This window comes from Astatotilapia calliptera, chromosome 22 (assembly GCF_964374335.1).
Source record: "Astatotilapia calliptera chromosome 22, fAstCal68.1, whole genome shotgun sequence".
NCBI lineage: Eukaryota > Metazoa > Chordata > Actinopteri > Cichliformes > Cichlidae > Astatotilapia > Astatotilapia calliptera.
The window spans coordinates 9,308,482-9,324,360 of NC_137442.1; the positions used below are offsets into that span (position 1 = coordinate 9,308,482).

Genomic DNA, 15,879 nt, shown 5'->3' on the forward strand with positions numbered 1-15,879 from the left:
AAAGTTATGTTAATGCTGTGCTTTAGATTACAGCCAGAAGTGTGGCAGAGGAGAAATTTTTCACTTTCATATAAAATCCACTTTATTGTGTAATATTTTAATTGATTGTATTTGATGGCTTAGGCCCCAGGAAGACTAGCAACCACTCTTGTGGAAGCTAATGGAGTTCCTTATAAATAAGCAGACAAATAAACACTATTCTAATCTTATATTACATTCTTAGCAAATTTACAGCAAATGAAACAAAGCACAAAGTCACAGTTGTTTTTTTTCATTTAATTTTTTTATTTTAATTTGTGGTTTGACGCTGTTTCTTAACTCAAAATGTCCTGTTGTAATTGGACATTTTGAGCTAAGAAACAGCGCCAAGCCCCAACAACACTTCCCTCATGGTGCTTTATATTGTCAGATGAAGACCCTACAATATTGCACAAAAACTAACCCCCTAGAGCAAGCACATTGGCGACAGTGGGTTGCGACAGACCCTCATTAAACACTCACATTTTACAGCTTCACACGACTGTGGGTCAATATGAACGTGTCATGTGCCTGTTGCTTACGTCTAAGGTAGGAAGGATAATATTTAGTACAAGCGGGCGAACTGCGCTGATTTTTTTTTTTTACTATGGAAAAAAATTATGTCTTCGTTTTTTGTGTTATATATTGAAATAAGATTACTTCTCTTGTGTTTAGAAAATAATGCAGTTTTTCTTAATCAATCTTAAAAGCAGCTATTTGCTGTTTTGCGTTGCATCCAGACCTACTGCTGCCTCCTTCCTTTGCCTCCGTGGGTGTCTTTATCTGAGCGTCCCTTTAGCCTCCACTACGACGCTCCTGGTAGCAACATTTAACTTTCAAGGCTGTTTACAATCAGACAAAAAGTCTCAGTTTTGAGCGCAATCAGCTCTTAGTTATTCTAACCTCACCACAGCGCCATCTGTTCAACACGACGTCTGTGTGCAGGCTCATGACCGTCATGTCACAGGTATTAAAACACATGAGAGAGATGCTGATTCATCACAGCCATAAATATGTTAAAAATGAAGATATTTCAGTGTGTTCAGGTACCAGATTTAGTGTTAATTTTATTCACTCATCCAGTGTTTGTTTAGCTCGTTCAAATGTAAAAAAACAAAACAAAACAAAACAAAAAAACAACAACTTTGTTTACTTTAATCTTAGTTCAAAGTTCAGTACGTGTACTGGCCTAAAGATTCAGCATTATTTGTAATATATGAGGCATTTTATTACAAAAACCTGCGAGACAGTGTTTGAATCCACGTTTTTTCATGTTGTCGGCGAGTATCAAAAGTGAGGCTCAGTGTTTGTTGTTAAACTTTAACCTATTCCCTGCAATAAAAATACACATTTGTTAAAATTTTCTATTTGTTATTTGTCTGTTTTTACTAGATTTACTTTAGATTTTACTGTAAGCCATTAACTTCTGTGTGGAAATACCGTCAGTTAATGTTAAAGGGGCGGCTGTCAATAGCAGGCGTGTTGGTGTGTGAAATACCTCAATGTGCCTTTAAGACGACCCTGCAAACATGGGCGGGTCAGACTGTAGGAGGTGTTTTTAAACGCTGAACTTTGGTCGTTGCTTTCGTTTGTGTCAGAACTGCTGCTTGAATCATAATCAGCTGTCAATGTTAACGTGTAGCTGTGTCAGAGGCACGCAGAGAACATGTCAGGTACTCGGACCGAGTTTAAATACAACGGCTGGGACTTCTTCTTCACTTGTGTGGGCCTGCCGCTGTTCATGCTTGACGTCGTTTTGGATGTACTGGCTGCTGTGTCCTTTTATAAGGAAAGGGCCTACGTGTACCTCGGTGTGCTGGTGCTGTTTCTCCTGGGCTCGTCGCTGCTCACTCAGGCTTACAGCTGGCTTTGGTACAGCTATGACAAGTTTGAGAGGAAGACAAAGGTCGAGAAGCTGCCGTCCCCGAGGCAGCTCAAGCTGCTCCACGTATTTCAGCTGGGAATCTACTTCAGGTAGTTTTTTTAAAAATAATAATAACTATAAGTGCAAAGTGCCTGTTTTTGTTTTTGAAGTAGGTGTAAGCAGGGAATACTTAAGAAGTTCAGCTTATCTAAGGGTGCCACCCTGACCGTCCCATACAGAAAATGCAGACTGACAATCTGCGGTTACTACAATGTTGTGCAACTGACTGTCTGCTGTAATAAACTATCCACAGATTACATTTTTGGTTTCGTTTCGCCCTGCTTTATATATGTCTGTGTGTAAACCCGTAGTTGAGACCTGGGAAATATCTGAAACATGAGTCATGCCTCAGTTTTCTGGTTTACAATAGCTGAGCTGATGAGGTAATGCAGCTCCTTCTTGTCTCCATGCTGAGTGGGTGAACCTGATATTATTTGGATTGTAGTTTTCTTCTCTCGTGCATGCTTCCTTAGAAATTCAATGCAGCATATTTGACGGGAGGATTCAGTCTAACTGGTTATGTTTCATATTTTCCTGTTTCGCAGGCATGCAGGAGTCCTGGAAATGGCCGTGCAAAGCTTCTACAAGAAGATCCCCGACCCTGAGAATGGTGCCAGCCGACATACGGGTTCCTCTGCAGATGAACAGGAGCCTGATTCCGAGAGCATAGCCGTGTCGTTGAACCACGATCTGAGCATGTTACGAATCATAGAGACGTTTGCAGAGAGCGCCCCGCAGCTCACGCTCATGCTCACCATCTTTCTGCAGCAGGGCCATCCAGATCTTATTACAGGTGCAATTCTTAATGGACACGTGTTCTTTATATCTGTGTGCTTTTTTTGTTTCCTCTTCTTTTTTTTGTTTGTAAGTTCATTTATAACTTTATACAGTGGCTTGCAAAAGTATTCGGCCTCCTTTCCCACATTTTGTCACATTACAGCCACAAACAGGAATCAATTTTATTGGAATTCCACGTGAAAGACCAACAAAGTGGTGTACATGTGAGAAGTGGAACGAAAATCATACATGATTCCAAACATTTTTTACAAATAAATAACTGCAAAGTTGGGTGTGCGTAATTAATCAGCCCCCGGAGTCAATACTTTGTAGAACCACCTTTTGCTGCAATTACAGCTGCCAGTCTTTTAGGGTTTGTCTCTACCAGCTTTGCACATCTAGAGACTGAAATCCTTGCCCATTCTTCTTTGCAAAACAGCTCCAGCTCAGTCAGATTGGATGGACAGCATTTGTGAACAGCAGTTTTCAGATCTTGCCACAGATTCTCGATTGGATTTAGATCTGGACTTTGACTGGGCTATTCTAACACATGGATGTTTTGTTTTAAACCATTCCATTGTTGCCCTGGCTTTATGTTTAGGGTCGTTGTCCTGCTGGAAGGTTAACCTCTGCCCCAGTCTCAGGTCTTTTGCAGACTCTAAGAGGTTTTCTTCCAAGATTGCCCTGTATTTGGCTCCATCCATCTTCCCATCAACTCTGACCAGCTTCCCTGTCCCTGCTGAAGAGAAGCACCCCCAGAGCATGATGCTGCCACCCCCATATTTGACAGTGGGGATGGTGTGTTCAGAGTGATGTGCAGTGTTAGTTTTCCGCCACACATAGCGTTTTGCATTTTGGCCAAAAAGTTCCATTTTGGTCTCATCTGACCAGAGCACCTTCTTCCACATGTTTGCTGTGTCCCCCACATGGCTTGTGGCAAACTGCAAACAGGACTTCTTATGGTTTTCTGTTAACAATGGCTTTCTTCTTGCCACTCTTCCATAAAGGCCAACTTTGTGCAGTGCATGACTAATAGTTGTCCTATGGACAGATTCCCCCACCTGAGCTGGAGATCTCTGCAGCTCATCCAGAGTCACCATGGCTGCATTTCTGATCAGCGCTCTCCTTGTTCGGCCTGTGAGTTTAGGTGGACGGCCTTGTCTTGGTAGGTTTACAGTTGTGCCATACTCCTTCCATTTCTGAATGATGGCTTGAACAGTGCTCCGTGGGATGTTCAAGGCTTGGGAAATCTTTTTGTAGCCTAAGCCTGCTTTAAATTTCTCAATAACTTTATCCCTGACCTGTCTGGTGTGTTCTTTGGACTTCATGGTGTTGTTGCTCCCAATATTCTCTTAGACAACCTCTGAGGCCGTCACAGAGCAGCTGCATTTGTACTGACATTAGATTACACACAGGTGCACTCTATTTAGTCATTAGCACTCATCAGGCAACGTCTATGGGCAACTGGCTGCACTCAGACCAAAGGGGGCTGAATAATTACGCACACCCCACTCTGCAGTTATTTATTTGTAAAAAATGTTTGGAATCATGTATGATTTTTGTTGCACTTCTCACATGTGCACCACTTTGTGTTGGTCTTTCACGTGGAATTCCAATAAAATTGATTCATGTTTGTGGCTGTAATGTGACAAAATGTGGGAAAGTTCAAGGGGGCCGAATACTTTTGCAAGCCACTGTATGTACAGGAGATAGTCAAAATCTCCTTCTTGTCAAACACATTTATTGCAACCAACTGTGAGCACCAATCTGATTTGATATATTAGAGTTCCAACAGCTTATGTTTCTGATGTAGAGAAACGACCACTAGTACCTTGGATTTTTGATCTCCTTTGCATAATTCATTGAGGGAAAACCTTTAACGGCTTCTAACCACGTGTGATATTGTCATTGTTGGAATTTTCCCCCTGGCTTCAGTAAATGCACTAATGTTATCTTACATTAAAAGTTTGGTGATTCTGAGGTGATCAGGTTGGAATACTTTCCAGATTTTTTTCGTCTTCATACAGAATCACCTGGCTTAACAAGATTTCTCAGTCATTTCTGGACTTTCTAACGCTGCCTCTCGTTTCCCTCAGTGTTGAAGGCCGTCGGCTCGGCCTCGGCTATCGCCTTCGCTGTGACGACCTATCATCGCTCGCTGCGCTCTTTCCTGCCTGACAAGAAGAAGCAGAACATAACCTCATCAGTCATCTACTTCATCTGGAACCTGGTTCTCATCTCTTCCCGTCTCACTGCCCTCGCTCTTTTCGCCTCCGTGCTGCCCTGCTTCATCTTCACCCACTTCATCTGCTCTTGGCTGGTTTTATTCTTCTTCGCTTGGCGATCCAAGACAGAGTTCATGGATAGTCCTTGTGGAGAATGGCTTTATCGAGCCACTGTTGGCCTCATTTGGTATTTCGACTGGTTTAATGTGGCCGAGGGGAAGACGCGGTACAGGACTGTGCTCTATCACGGGTATATGCTGACTGATATTTGCATCCTCTGTGCTGTGTGGTGCTGGAAGATGAGCACAGATCCTCCTGATTTTGTGATAGAGCCCACGTACGCTTTAATCACAGCTGTCTGTGTTGTTGTGGTTTACATCCTCGGTCTAATACTCAAAGTTATTTATTATAAGTTCTTCCACCCAAACCTTGACAGCGATGAGCAGCAATCTGTAGATCAGGTGGACTTCCGCATGATGAGCTCTGCAACAGAAGTCTCAGCACACTACAATAAAAGAATGAGGAAGCTGGCCAAGAATTTCTACTCATGACCTGCATCATTTGACATCCACAGGATGTGGAGGCTACAAAGAGACTCAGTCATGCAGATGTCATGAAACCAGCTACTTTTTAAAGCTAGATCATAAAGGCTGTGTGATATTGTGGATCACCTGCTTCCTAACCAATCACTCATACATTCTCACAAGGCATTACTCAACTTAGTTTGGAGACAAATTCTTAAAAGCACTTTCTGCTCTTCATTAAGTGGTGCTACCATCTAACAAAACATTTCTAGACATCAGTCTTTTGTTTTCCTTTAAAAGGACAGGCTTTCAGGTCAGTAACATGCATGTTTGAAACTGTTATGGAGATCTTTTTGAAATATTATTGCACTGCTTTTTTTAAAAAAAAAATTTTATTTTTATTTTTCTGAAGAATATAACGGTGTAAAAAAAACTAATTTAAAAAATATATTTTCTTTATTATAACAAAGCAATATTCTAACAATGTTGCACTATTGTAAACTGTACTTTACTCAAGTCTAAAGTACAAATGTTCTGTTTTACAGAATTAATGAGTTGCCTTAAAATCCCCAGACAGCCTCCATGGACCTGAAATCTTGATTTCTTGAGCAATAGAGCACCTCTCTCTCCTAATACAGATTTATTCTGGTTTAGATTTGAAACATGTGATAATATATAATATAGATGGCTCAGTGTCAGACTGTTTTTCTACAGTGTTTGCCAAGATCACTTGGACTGATGTGGATATAACTCAACGCATCTAAAATACGTTAAGGCTGCTACATGGTGAAAAGATGCCAATGCCTTCCGTTTGACTCCCAGTGTTGATGACCTTTACAATCAATAATGTAATTTTTTATTTTTTATGTTAAGCAAACTTGGATTTAAAAAGGTGTATGAAGCTACAAAACATATTTATGTCACATAGTGCCTACTTAAGTTTGTTTGATGTGTTTAAGTTAATTTATTAATCTATTGTAACAGAATTCCCAACTTTGGGATAAAGTATATTTTGTCTAATATTATTATTATTATTATTATTATTATTATTAGTTTTAATGGAAATAAATCCTTGTATGACATGACTATTCTGCAGTGGGTTATTTATGATTATGTGGTCAATTTTTTTTTTTAATTTATTTATTTATTTATTTTTTAAATGGCTGAAAAACATATATTAGGTTTAGAGCTATATGAAACAATAGTTTAAAGCTTTGTCGGTCACTTTCAGTTCTGTGTGCAAATGAATCCAAACAAAAGGAGACAAATGTTATTATAAATTAAACACACTTTTACCGAAAAGAAGAAACAAATTCTATTGTAACTTATTTTATATAATGAATACATTTTGATGTATGTTGGAACAAACAACACTTTATCTTAAATTGTAATTTCATTATTTTAGTTGTACAAAATACTATTGAGTTGTGCTCTTATATTAGAGATTATGTATCGGAATTTCAGGAGTGCGACCACGCCTCCAAACACGCTCCTTCCGGTTGTCATCTATATATGTTCCCCCAGTTCTGCAAGCTGTTCATTCTCGTTTACGTGCCCCACCCTCCCTCCCTCCTTGGGGATCTACCAGGCTAAGTTCATGTCCAAGCACTCACCTTTACCTACGCTGTCAAACCTAAAATGAGGATGTGGACCCAGCTAGTGAATTTCAAAATATAATAATACAAGTTATCGTCCTTCTTTTCTATTTCTTATTTGTGCATTTAAAACAATCGGGTCCTGAGAAAGTAAGTGTGTTATTGTAACACATTGACTGAGCAGCGAGGGGGCGCTGTTAAGTCATCTCAACCAAAGGGGATGACGTGCTGCACTCTGATCTTGACAGTGGTAGTAGCGCACTACACTGATGGAACAGTACAAATGCACCATAACTGACTTTGACAGGTTGATTCTTTTCAGCTGGTACAGGAAGTGCATCGTCTGTGCCTTCCTGATGAAGTAGATGATGTTTAGCTCCCACTTTTAGGTCCTGGGAGATTATGTTTTCAAGGAAGTGGGAGGACCTCACTGTCTCCACTGGGCAGGCCTGCAGGGTCTGTGTTATGATCTACTTAAAACTCCAAATATGCAGCTAGAGTCCTTTTGCAAAAAAAAAAGCAAACAAAACATAAACAGTAAAAATTTAAGTTATGCAACAAAAAAAAGTAAACTTGGTAACGGACTAAAAGAATAATTCATTCAAAAAATGTATGCAACAAGTAATGCATGTTTGATCAGGATCTTATCAGCTGCTGTTCTTTCTCACATGTTGCACACACATGAATGAGTCTGCTTTAGGTCTGCTCTCAATACTGGAGTTAGGGAGCTGCATGGACAGAGGGTGTAGTGCGAAGGATGCTCAGCTGTCTGCTGAGATTCCTGCACCTGTAGAAACATTGTGTTTACAAGCAAATGAAATGAAAGCACTGATTCGTTTGGCAGCTGCACTGTACTCCCTTACAGAGGTGCAGTAGTTAGCCTCATAGTGAAGTAGTATCAGGTTCAAATCAAGGCCGAGACCTTTCTATGTTTGGTTCACGTTCTCCTCTACAGGTACTCTGGTTTCCTCCCATAGTCCAAACACATGCTCCGTTAGGCTAAGTGGGAATTCTGACATGGCCATGGCTGTTAATGGTTATCTGCTCTCTGTGTCGCAACAGGCTGACAACCTGCCCAGGTTCTATCTTGCTTCTCACCCAACCACAGCTGTGATAACCTCCACCAGCTATGAACCTAGTTTTTAAGTGTTTTCTGGTCATGTCTCCATTTTCTTGTATTCAATAGGTGGCTGATGACATTAGACATTTCACGTAAACGGATGCAAATTGTTTTGTTTAGACAATAGTGGCTCGTTTTTATGCACGAATACCTGCTGTCATAAGCATGCTTACAGAGAAACTCAACTCAGCATATTTGGCAAGTAGTTAAAGTGGAACTGGTTATGTTTCATGTTGTTCTGGTTTTCAGAGATGCAGGAATACTAAAGAGGTTTGTACAAATCCTCACCACTGACTTTTCTGATCTGGGTGCCACACTGACAGTCACTATCATTCTGCAGATTGGTGCAGATTTTGTGATAGGTTCAGTTTCTTTTTCAATTTCAGGCCATTTTCATTTAGAGAAGATTCCTGATTCCAACTTGTCACAATGTCTTGGGATGTGCACCAAGAATAAAAATACTCTTTCATGAGAAAATGTGATTTTATATGGTCAAAGGAGCTTGTAATGAAAAGCGTCTGGACTTGTTTAAGTTGCTTGTACTCTGGGGCCTCTGGATATCTGGGGCCTGGATCTCCTCCATACCTGCTTCATACCCTGGTGGACGGGGCTGTGGCTCCCCACACTCCCTAGCAGATCGTTACATGGAGAAACCTTTGGAATACAAGCATGCTGATCCACACAGGTGTACACACGGGTGTTCACAGACGCGGACTACACCTTTCTTGGTTGCTGCCTCAAAGCACATTGTGCGCTGTCTATCTTGCGTGCTGCACAATATCGTTTATTATTTAGTATCTACTGATATCTACTGCTAGCTAGTTTATTGTGATGGTGCTGTTTTTTTATTATGTTGCTCTTTGTTGTTTGCTTTCTCTTCTGTTTTTTTCTCCATACAGGTGACCCAGGTGTTTTTTTTTTTTTTTTTTCTTTCTTCCCCCCCTTCTCACCGTCTCTTCTCCCCTCTGGTTTTCTTTCTCTCCCTCTCTTTCTTTCATTCTTTCTCCCTGTCCTGTCCCGTTTGTAGCAACTGAAAATAAAATAAATACATAATTATAATAAAGGTCAATCAAATGGACCAATATGGCAAGGCCATGATGATCCACTTGGTAAAATAAATCCGCTTGGCATCTTTCTTGGCCTTAAGACAACAATTCTGATGGCTAAAGATCCAAACAGGACACAAAAACAAAAAAAAAAGTTGCTTGAAGATGTTTCACCTCTCATCCGAGAAGCTTCCTCAGTTCTAAGGTCAAATGGTGGAGAGTCCCAGATTTAAACCTAGTGGGAGTATCCCCCCAAAGGGGGACAAAAGGACCCCTTGATGATCCTCAAATCGCCTGAGCCAAGGTGTGAAAATGGGTGTGGGTCCCAATCAGCCAGAGTTTTGGGTGATCTCATTGTGAAACCTGGCCCCACCCTATCATGTGATTTCCTGAGGTCAGACGACCCAGGATGTGAGTGAGTGTTAAGGCGTTACTAAGTAACGCGTTACTATAATTAAATTACTTTTCCACTGAAAAAGTAGTGTAACTGATTACTGTTCATTTTTAGGTATTTTAATTACAGTTACTTACAATGTACTTGCGTTACATTGTAAAATAATTAGACACGCTGAATATCATTATTTAATTTCAATAATTTGTCTTCTAAACGTAGAAGTAAACTCTGCCGCTTTAACATCACTGTAGTGCAGCTGCACGTCATTTCGCGCCAGTTTGCTGCATAGTTGTATTCTAAAGCGGAAGATGTCGGACTCGGGCTGAAGCGAGTGGCTGTTTTATGAAATGGACATATTCCCGTCTCTTCACTTTTCTGAAACAAGCAGACAAGAATATTACAGTAATATGTAAGCCATGTCCTGGGGAGAAAAAACTATCGGCCGTTGTTAATAGCACGAGTAATCTTCTGAAGCGCCTGACACGAGAGCATAGACGAACACTTCTGAGTGATCCTTGTTCATCATCCATGGATAACACTGTGGCAACTCCTGCTAAGCAGGCAAAACTTGATTTTACTTCAGCAGCACAGAAAGCGTCTGAAGGTGAGCTTAAAAAATGATTGCAGGCGGATGCTACCGCTGCATACTGAGTCTCCGTCTTTAAAAAAAGTTATTTATTATTTAAAGAGTTGAATTTCTATTGTTTGTCTAATCAAGGTTTATAGGGATTTTAAAAAGTATTTAGTTAAATTACTTATTGAGTAATTAAGTTACTTTTCTGACACAGTAATTAGATAAGTATTTTAAATACAATATTGACTAAGTAATTAGTAATTAATTACTTTTTTAAAGTAACTTACCCAACACTGATTGGCATCCTCGAAAGAGTGTCCTTTATCCTTAAGATGCAGATGGACTGCTGAGTCTTGTCCTGTGGAGGTGGCTCTTCTGTGTTGTGCCATGCGCTTGTGAAGTGGCTGTTTGGTCTCTCCAATGTAGAGGTCTGGGCATTCCTCGCTGCACTGTACAGCATACACCATGTTGTTAAGCTTGTGTTTTGGAGTTTTGTCTTTGGGATGAACCAGTTTCTGTCTGAGTGTGTTGCTGGGTCTGAAATACACTGGGATGTCATGCTTGGAGAAAACGCTCCTGAGTTTTTCTGATACACCAGCTACATAGGGGATGACAATGTTGTTGCGTCTGTCTTTCTTATCCTCCCTCGCTGGTGTCTGATCTTCTTTTCTGTGCCTCTTTGCTGACTTTATGAACGCCCAATTAGGATAACCGCATGTTTTGAGTGCTTCCTTTACATGCGTGTGTTCCTTCTTTGTTCCTTCAGGCTTAGAGGGAACATTTTCTGCCTGGTGGTGTAGGGTCCTAATTACTGTATGTTCACATTCTGGACAGAGAGGACAGATGGTTTGAAAGAGGAGTGAAAGAAGCCATCTATGTCCACTGTGAGTGACCATCTTTGAACAGAGGCGGGGGTTTACGACACCTGCCATCTATAATCCAGTTTTGAGTTCCCTCCCTCCCTCCCTCCTGGGTCGTCTGACCTCAGGAATTCATATGATAAGGTGGGGCCAGGTTTCACAACGAGCTCACCCAAAACCCTGGCTGATTGGGACCCACACCCATTTTCACACCTTGGCTCAGGTGATTTGAGGATTATCAGGGGGTCCTTTTGTCCCCCTTTGGGGGGATACTCCCACTAGGTTTAAATCTGGGACTCCCCATCATTTGACCTTAGAACTGAGGAAGCTTCTCGGATGAGAGGTGAAACATCTTCAAGCAACTTAAACAAGTCCAGACGCTTTTCTTTACAAGCTCCTTTGACTATGATGACCTGGATGACTGAGAACCTTCACAGATGTGATTTTATTTGCAATTTTGGTCAACTTCCTTTAAAAAAATGGGCCAATACTTGCAGGCTTTTGCAATTAAAGTACAAGTACAGCACTTTCAAATCTAAACATTTATTTTGCATTTAAATGCATTTCTATTAAATGTGAACATAATAATATTTATAACAGATAAGTTGTGTTAAAACTCTCTGACTGTGATCAGTTGCAGATCTTCTACTGATTTTTCAATGGAATTACCACAGCATTGTTAAATGGAAACCTTTCAGTAGGAGGAGTCTACATGTATGGAATATGCCGATACATCTTTAAGACGCTACTGAAAAAAAAAGGGTGGATCAGTTTCTGGGAGGTTTTTTTTAAAACCAAAGTTTGGTTCTCACTGTCAGTCATTCACAGGTTATATGTGAGTTGTAATCAGCTGTCAGTTATAAGATGCAGCTGTGTTAGAAGCAGGCAGCGGGACAGAGAACATGTCAGACACTCAGGGTGAGTCTAAATACTCCTGCTGGGATTTTCTCATCACTTGCGTGGGCCTGCCCTTGTTTCTGACTGACATAGGACTGGATATATGGGCCGCTGTTATCTTCTACCAAGAAAAGGCATACGCCTGCCTCGGTGTTCTGCTGCTGCTACTTGTGGGGTCAACACTGCTGGCTCAGGCTTACAGCTGGCTTTGGTACAGCTATGACCAGTTTAAGATGAAGACAAAGGTTGAAGGCCTGCCTACCCAGAGGCAGCTCATGGTTCTGCACGTTTGTCAGCTCGGAGTTTACGTCAGGTAGTATTAAAACAATAATAATGTGTGTAAAGGCTGAGGCTTGTGTGGGAAGCTTAAATTTATTTGCCTGTTTCTAGACAGGTGCAGTTTTTTGTAGAGTAATTCATAGGAAACACAAGCTGAACCATTAAGTGTTGTGCAGCTGAACTGTACTCCACTACAGTGGTGCACATAGTATATACAGTAACTCCAGCAAGCATCAGTCTGCTGCATTAAGTAATCTACACATGTATCTGTTTCATTCACAATTTTTTTTTGCAATATTTCTGTGTTTAAATCAACTGTTGTGAACATGAGAATGTTAGAAACACAAGCTGCTTCCTTGGTTTCAGAAGATAAACTGAGGACACATTTTATTTCCTTCATCAGAAGTGGGTAAACTGGTTTCATTTGCTCCTTTTCACGCAATGAATACCTGCTGGCTCACAAGAATGGTTCCAGAGAAATTAGTCTCAGTGTAGCTAGAAGGAGGATTCGGTCTGACTGGTTATGCTTCATATTTTTCTGTTTCTCAGGCATGCAGGAGTCCTGGAAATGGCAGTACAAAGCATGTACAATAGGCTCCCTGACCCTGAGAAAGATGCCCTTAAGCCAGGAGAACAGAAACCTAAGACTGAGGACATTACCGTGTCCTTGACCCACGATCTAAGCATGTTACGGATCATAGAGACATTTTCAGAGAGCGCCCCTCAGCTCACGCTCATGCTCACCATCATTTTGCAGACGGGCCACCTGGATCCTGTGACAGGTGCAGTTTTACATTTTTACACAAAAATGTATTTTTGAAATCTGTCAAAAAAATTTCACATCTAGAATGGACTGAATTCACTGAGCTGAACCCATGTTTTTAAACATGGCAGGTGCAGGAGTTTTTTCATTCATGTATAGTCTGGTATGTTTGAGAAAACAGTGAGAGTCACTGTGTTCTTAATGATTTAAGTGAATGCTGAGGTCCTGAAGTAGAAACACCTATAGGAATATCAATTCTTTAAGGGTAAATTCAATAAGGCGAGATCTCTTGGAAGAATTTAACAGGATTTTTTGAGATAGAGAAATTAACGGATTTGGTAATTAGACTCCAATGACCCCTCATGGCAGAACTGGGTCTCAGCAGTTATAGGATTTAGGACAGGGATGGTGATGATGGTGAAGACAGAGGCTTGCATAGAGGTCTGGCTGAGGTGTCTGAGGTGGATGAGGGGAGGAGCTGGATTGCATGAAAAAGAATCTGAAAGGGAGAGTGACACAGAGCACAGATTAAACTGTGCAAAGCGGAAGCTGATTGGCTCAAAGAAGGCGGGCGAGAAGACGTTTGGACTAGAGTAATGATGTTAGTGTGTCCCATGTGATGACATGATTATAAAATCAATAGCCAACCTGAGATTTCAGCACATTGTGCTAAGTTGAACCGGTCGATCCTTCCAGTAACACTTCTACAGATTTTAATTTCATGTCGTCGCTTGTGTGAACATTCAAGTTCCCCAGTAGGACAAGAGAGTTCCCGACCAGCGTACTTTCAGCAACCAGCCCAGACACTCCAAGATTGTCAGGTACACTGAACTGTTATTTGACACATGTGGCAACAGTCAGCACCTGTTCCCTGAACTGAAGGCACAGGGAAGCAACCCTCTCATCCACTTTGGAAAACCGCAATGGAAAGTCACCAAGCCAGAGGAGATACGAATATATCCACCCCTGAGCGCCGGCTGTCACTGTGAGCAACTCCAGATAGGAACATAGTCTATCCCCTCTCCAGACCCCAAAAAAATTACAACACAATTACAAAGAATTGGTAACGAATGTCACAGTTACTGATCAGGAATAACTATCAAAAAGTATAGATCAATCAAATAATTTTGCCTTCATTCTAAAACATATTCACGGCTCCTACATTAGCCTCTAATTATTAGTCTATTATACCGGTACATAATAATTTTTTACATTATCCAAATTCATAGGAGACGTGACAATTAAAATATTTAAAATACATATATCAACTTTCACTTCCTGCACATATGTTGTCCTCTTTCTTCCGTCTTCCATGTGGCAAGTCCATAAAGGTCAAATAAATCATAGATAATCTGTCAGAGTCTGTCTGTCACAATCAGAGTCAAGGTTAAGTTCAAAGTGTCACTCCTCATCCTGCTTCAGCTTCCTGCAGCAGGCAAATCTTCATTATTGCCCAATCCAGGCAGCTGCTCTTTGTTTTGATGTGCACCGCACATCCAGTATCTCAGAAAATTAAAAATTAAAATTGTTCATTAAATATACTAAAGTCTGCTGATTCTGAGTAGACATATCCAAATTTGATAGATTTTTATTTGGAATGAACCACTTTTTCAGTGTTTGTCATTTGCATCTTGCTGGTTCTGACACTGTCTCTTGTTCCCTTCAGTGTTGAAGGCTGTTGGTTCAGCTTCAGCTATCGCCTTCACTGTGACGGCCTACCATCGCTCGCTGCGCTCTTTCCTGCCTGACAAGGAGAAGCAGCAAATAACCTCATCAGTCATCTACTTCACCTGGAACCTGGTTCTCATCTCTTCCCGTCTCACTGCTCTCGCTCTTTTCGCCTCCGTGCTGCCCTGCTTCATCTTCGCCCACTTCATCTGCTCTTGGCTGGTTTTATTCTTCTTCGCTTGGCGATCCAAGACAGAGTTCATGGAAAGTCCTTGTGGAGAATGGCTTTATCGAGCCACTGTTGGCCTCATTTGGTATTTTAACTGGTTTAGTGTGGTGGAGGGGAAGACGCGGTACAGGACTGCGCTCTATCACGGGTATATACTGACTGATATTTGCATCCTCTGTGCTGTGTGGTGCTGGAAGATGAGCACAGATCCTCCTGATTTTGTGATAGAGCCCATGCACGCTTTAATCACAGCTGCCTGTGTTATTGCAGTTTACGTCCTCGGTCTAATACTTAAAGCTATTTATTATAAACTTTTCCATCCAAACCTTGACAAAAATAAGATTAAAGGGACCAGCAGAGAGCAGCAACCTGTAAATGAGCCAAATATGGGTGATGAACCGGACGCAGCCAAAGCAGCCCCCTCCCCACCACCACAACCATGTTGTAATAAAAGAATGAGGAAGCTGGCTGAGAGCTTCTACTGCTAACCTGTTTCACTTTCACAGGAAGCTATAAAGAGACCGAGTCATCACAGGGCTGTGTGTGATTAAGGACTCTAACCTTCTGCATGATTAACCACATATACAGTCGGCTCAAGTTTATGATTTCTGCTCACTATTAACTGGCTCTACTGTCTAACAAAGCATTTAAAAACGCCATTCAATGTTTGTTTTCCCTAGCTTTAATCTTCAGGTCTGTAATGTTCTTGTATGAAATAGTTATCTTTTGCTATGAAGACATGTTCTTCCATGACTTTCCAGTGGCTGTTCAGTCTTAAAGAATATAGTCATGATTTTTAATTAAAATATTTTATGATAATTTAAAATAAAAAAAACATTTCATAAATAATATTTCAGCTTCCAGAAAAGGAAGCAACAATATTTCCTGTTTTTTTTTTTTTTAAAATCTATGTATATAATTTGTTTTTTCTGTCATCATGTCATTGTGTAAATTACTAATTGAATTTGAAATCTACTCAGTTTTTA

At 40.8% G+C, this 15,879-nt stretch overlaps 2 protein-coding genes across 2 annotated transcripts; both read left to right on the plus strand.

The window, feature by feature from the left end:
• Window positions 1-1,376: 1,376 nt before the first annotated feature.
• On the plus strand, window positions 1,377-6,553 carry LOC113014954 (XK-related protein 8-like). The gene is made up of 3 exons (XM_026156835.2): window positions 1,377-1,992; window positions 2,488-2,735; window positions 4,816-6,553. Exons 1-3 carry the CDS (start codon window positions 1,685-1,687, stop codon window positions 5,493-5,495), a joined length of 1,236 nt encoding a protein of 411 aa, XP_026012620.2. The 5' UTR covers window positions 1,377-1,684; the 3' UTR covers window positions 5,496-6,553.
• Window positions 6,554-11,706: 5,153 nt separating this feature from the next.
• LOC113014952 (XK-related protein 8-like) lies at window positions 11,707-15,782 on the plus strand. Its single transcript, XM_026156832.2, has 3 exons — window positions 11,707-12,267; window positions 12,783-13,015; window positions 14,663-15,782. Exons 1-3 carry the CDS (start codon window positions 11,960-11,962, stop codon window positions 15,379-15,381), a joined length of 1,260 nt encoding a protein of 419 aa, XP_026012617.2. The 5' UTR covers window positions 11,707-11,959; the 3' UTR covers window positions 15,382-15,782.
• Window positions 15,783-15,879: the final 97 nt, after the last annotated feature.

Bases quoted from the DNA above. Each gene is read 5' to 3' on its own strand.
- LOC113014954 (XM_026156835.2), top strand. From the start codon at position 1,685: ATGTCAGGTACTCGGACCGAGTTTAAATACAACGGCTGGGACTTCTTC. The intron at 1,993-2,487 runs GTAGTTTTTTTA...CCTGTTTCGCAG, and splicing joins CAGCTGGGAATCTACTTCAG to GCATGCAGGAGTCCTGGAAA. The intron at 2,736-4,815 runs GTGCAATTCTTA...CGTTTCCCTCAG, and splicing joins CCATCCAGATCTTATTACAG to TGTTGAAGGCCGTCGGCTCG.
- LOC113014952 (XM_026156832.2), top strand. From the start codon at position 11,960: ATGTCAGACACTCAGGGTGAGTCTAAATACTCCTGCTGGGATTTTCTC. The intron at 12,268-12,782 runs GTAGTATTAAAA...TCTGTTTCTCAG, and splicing joins CAGCTCGGAGTTTACGTCAG to GCATGCAGGAGTCCTGGAAA. The intron at 13,016-14,662 runs GTGCAGTTTTAC...TGTTCCCTTCAG, and splicing joins CCACCTGGATCCTGTGACAG to TGTTGAAGGCTGTTGGTTCA.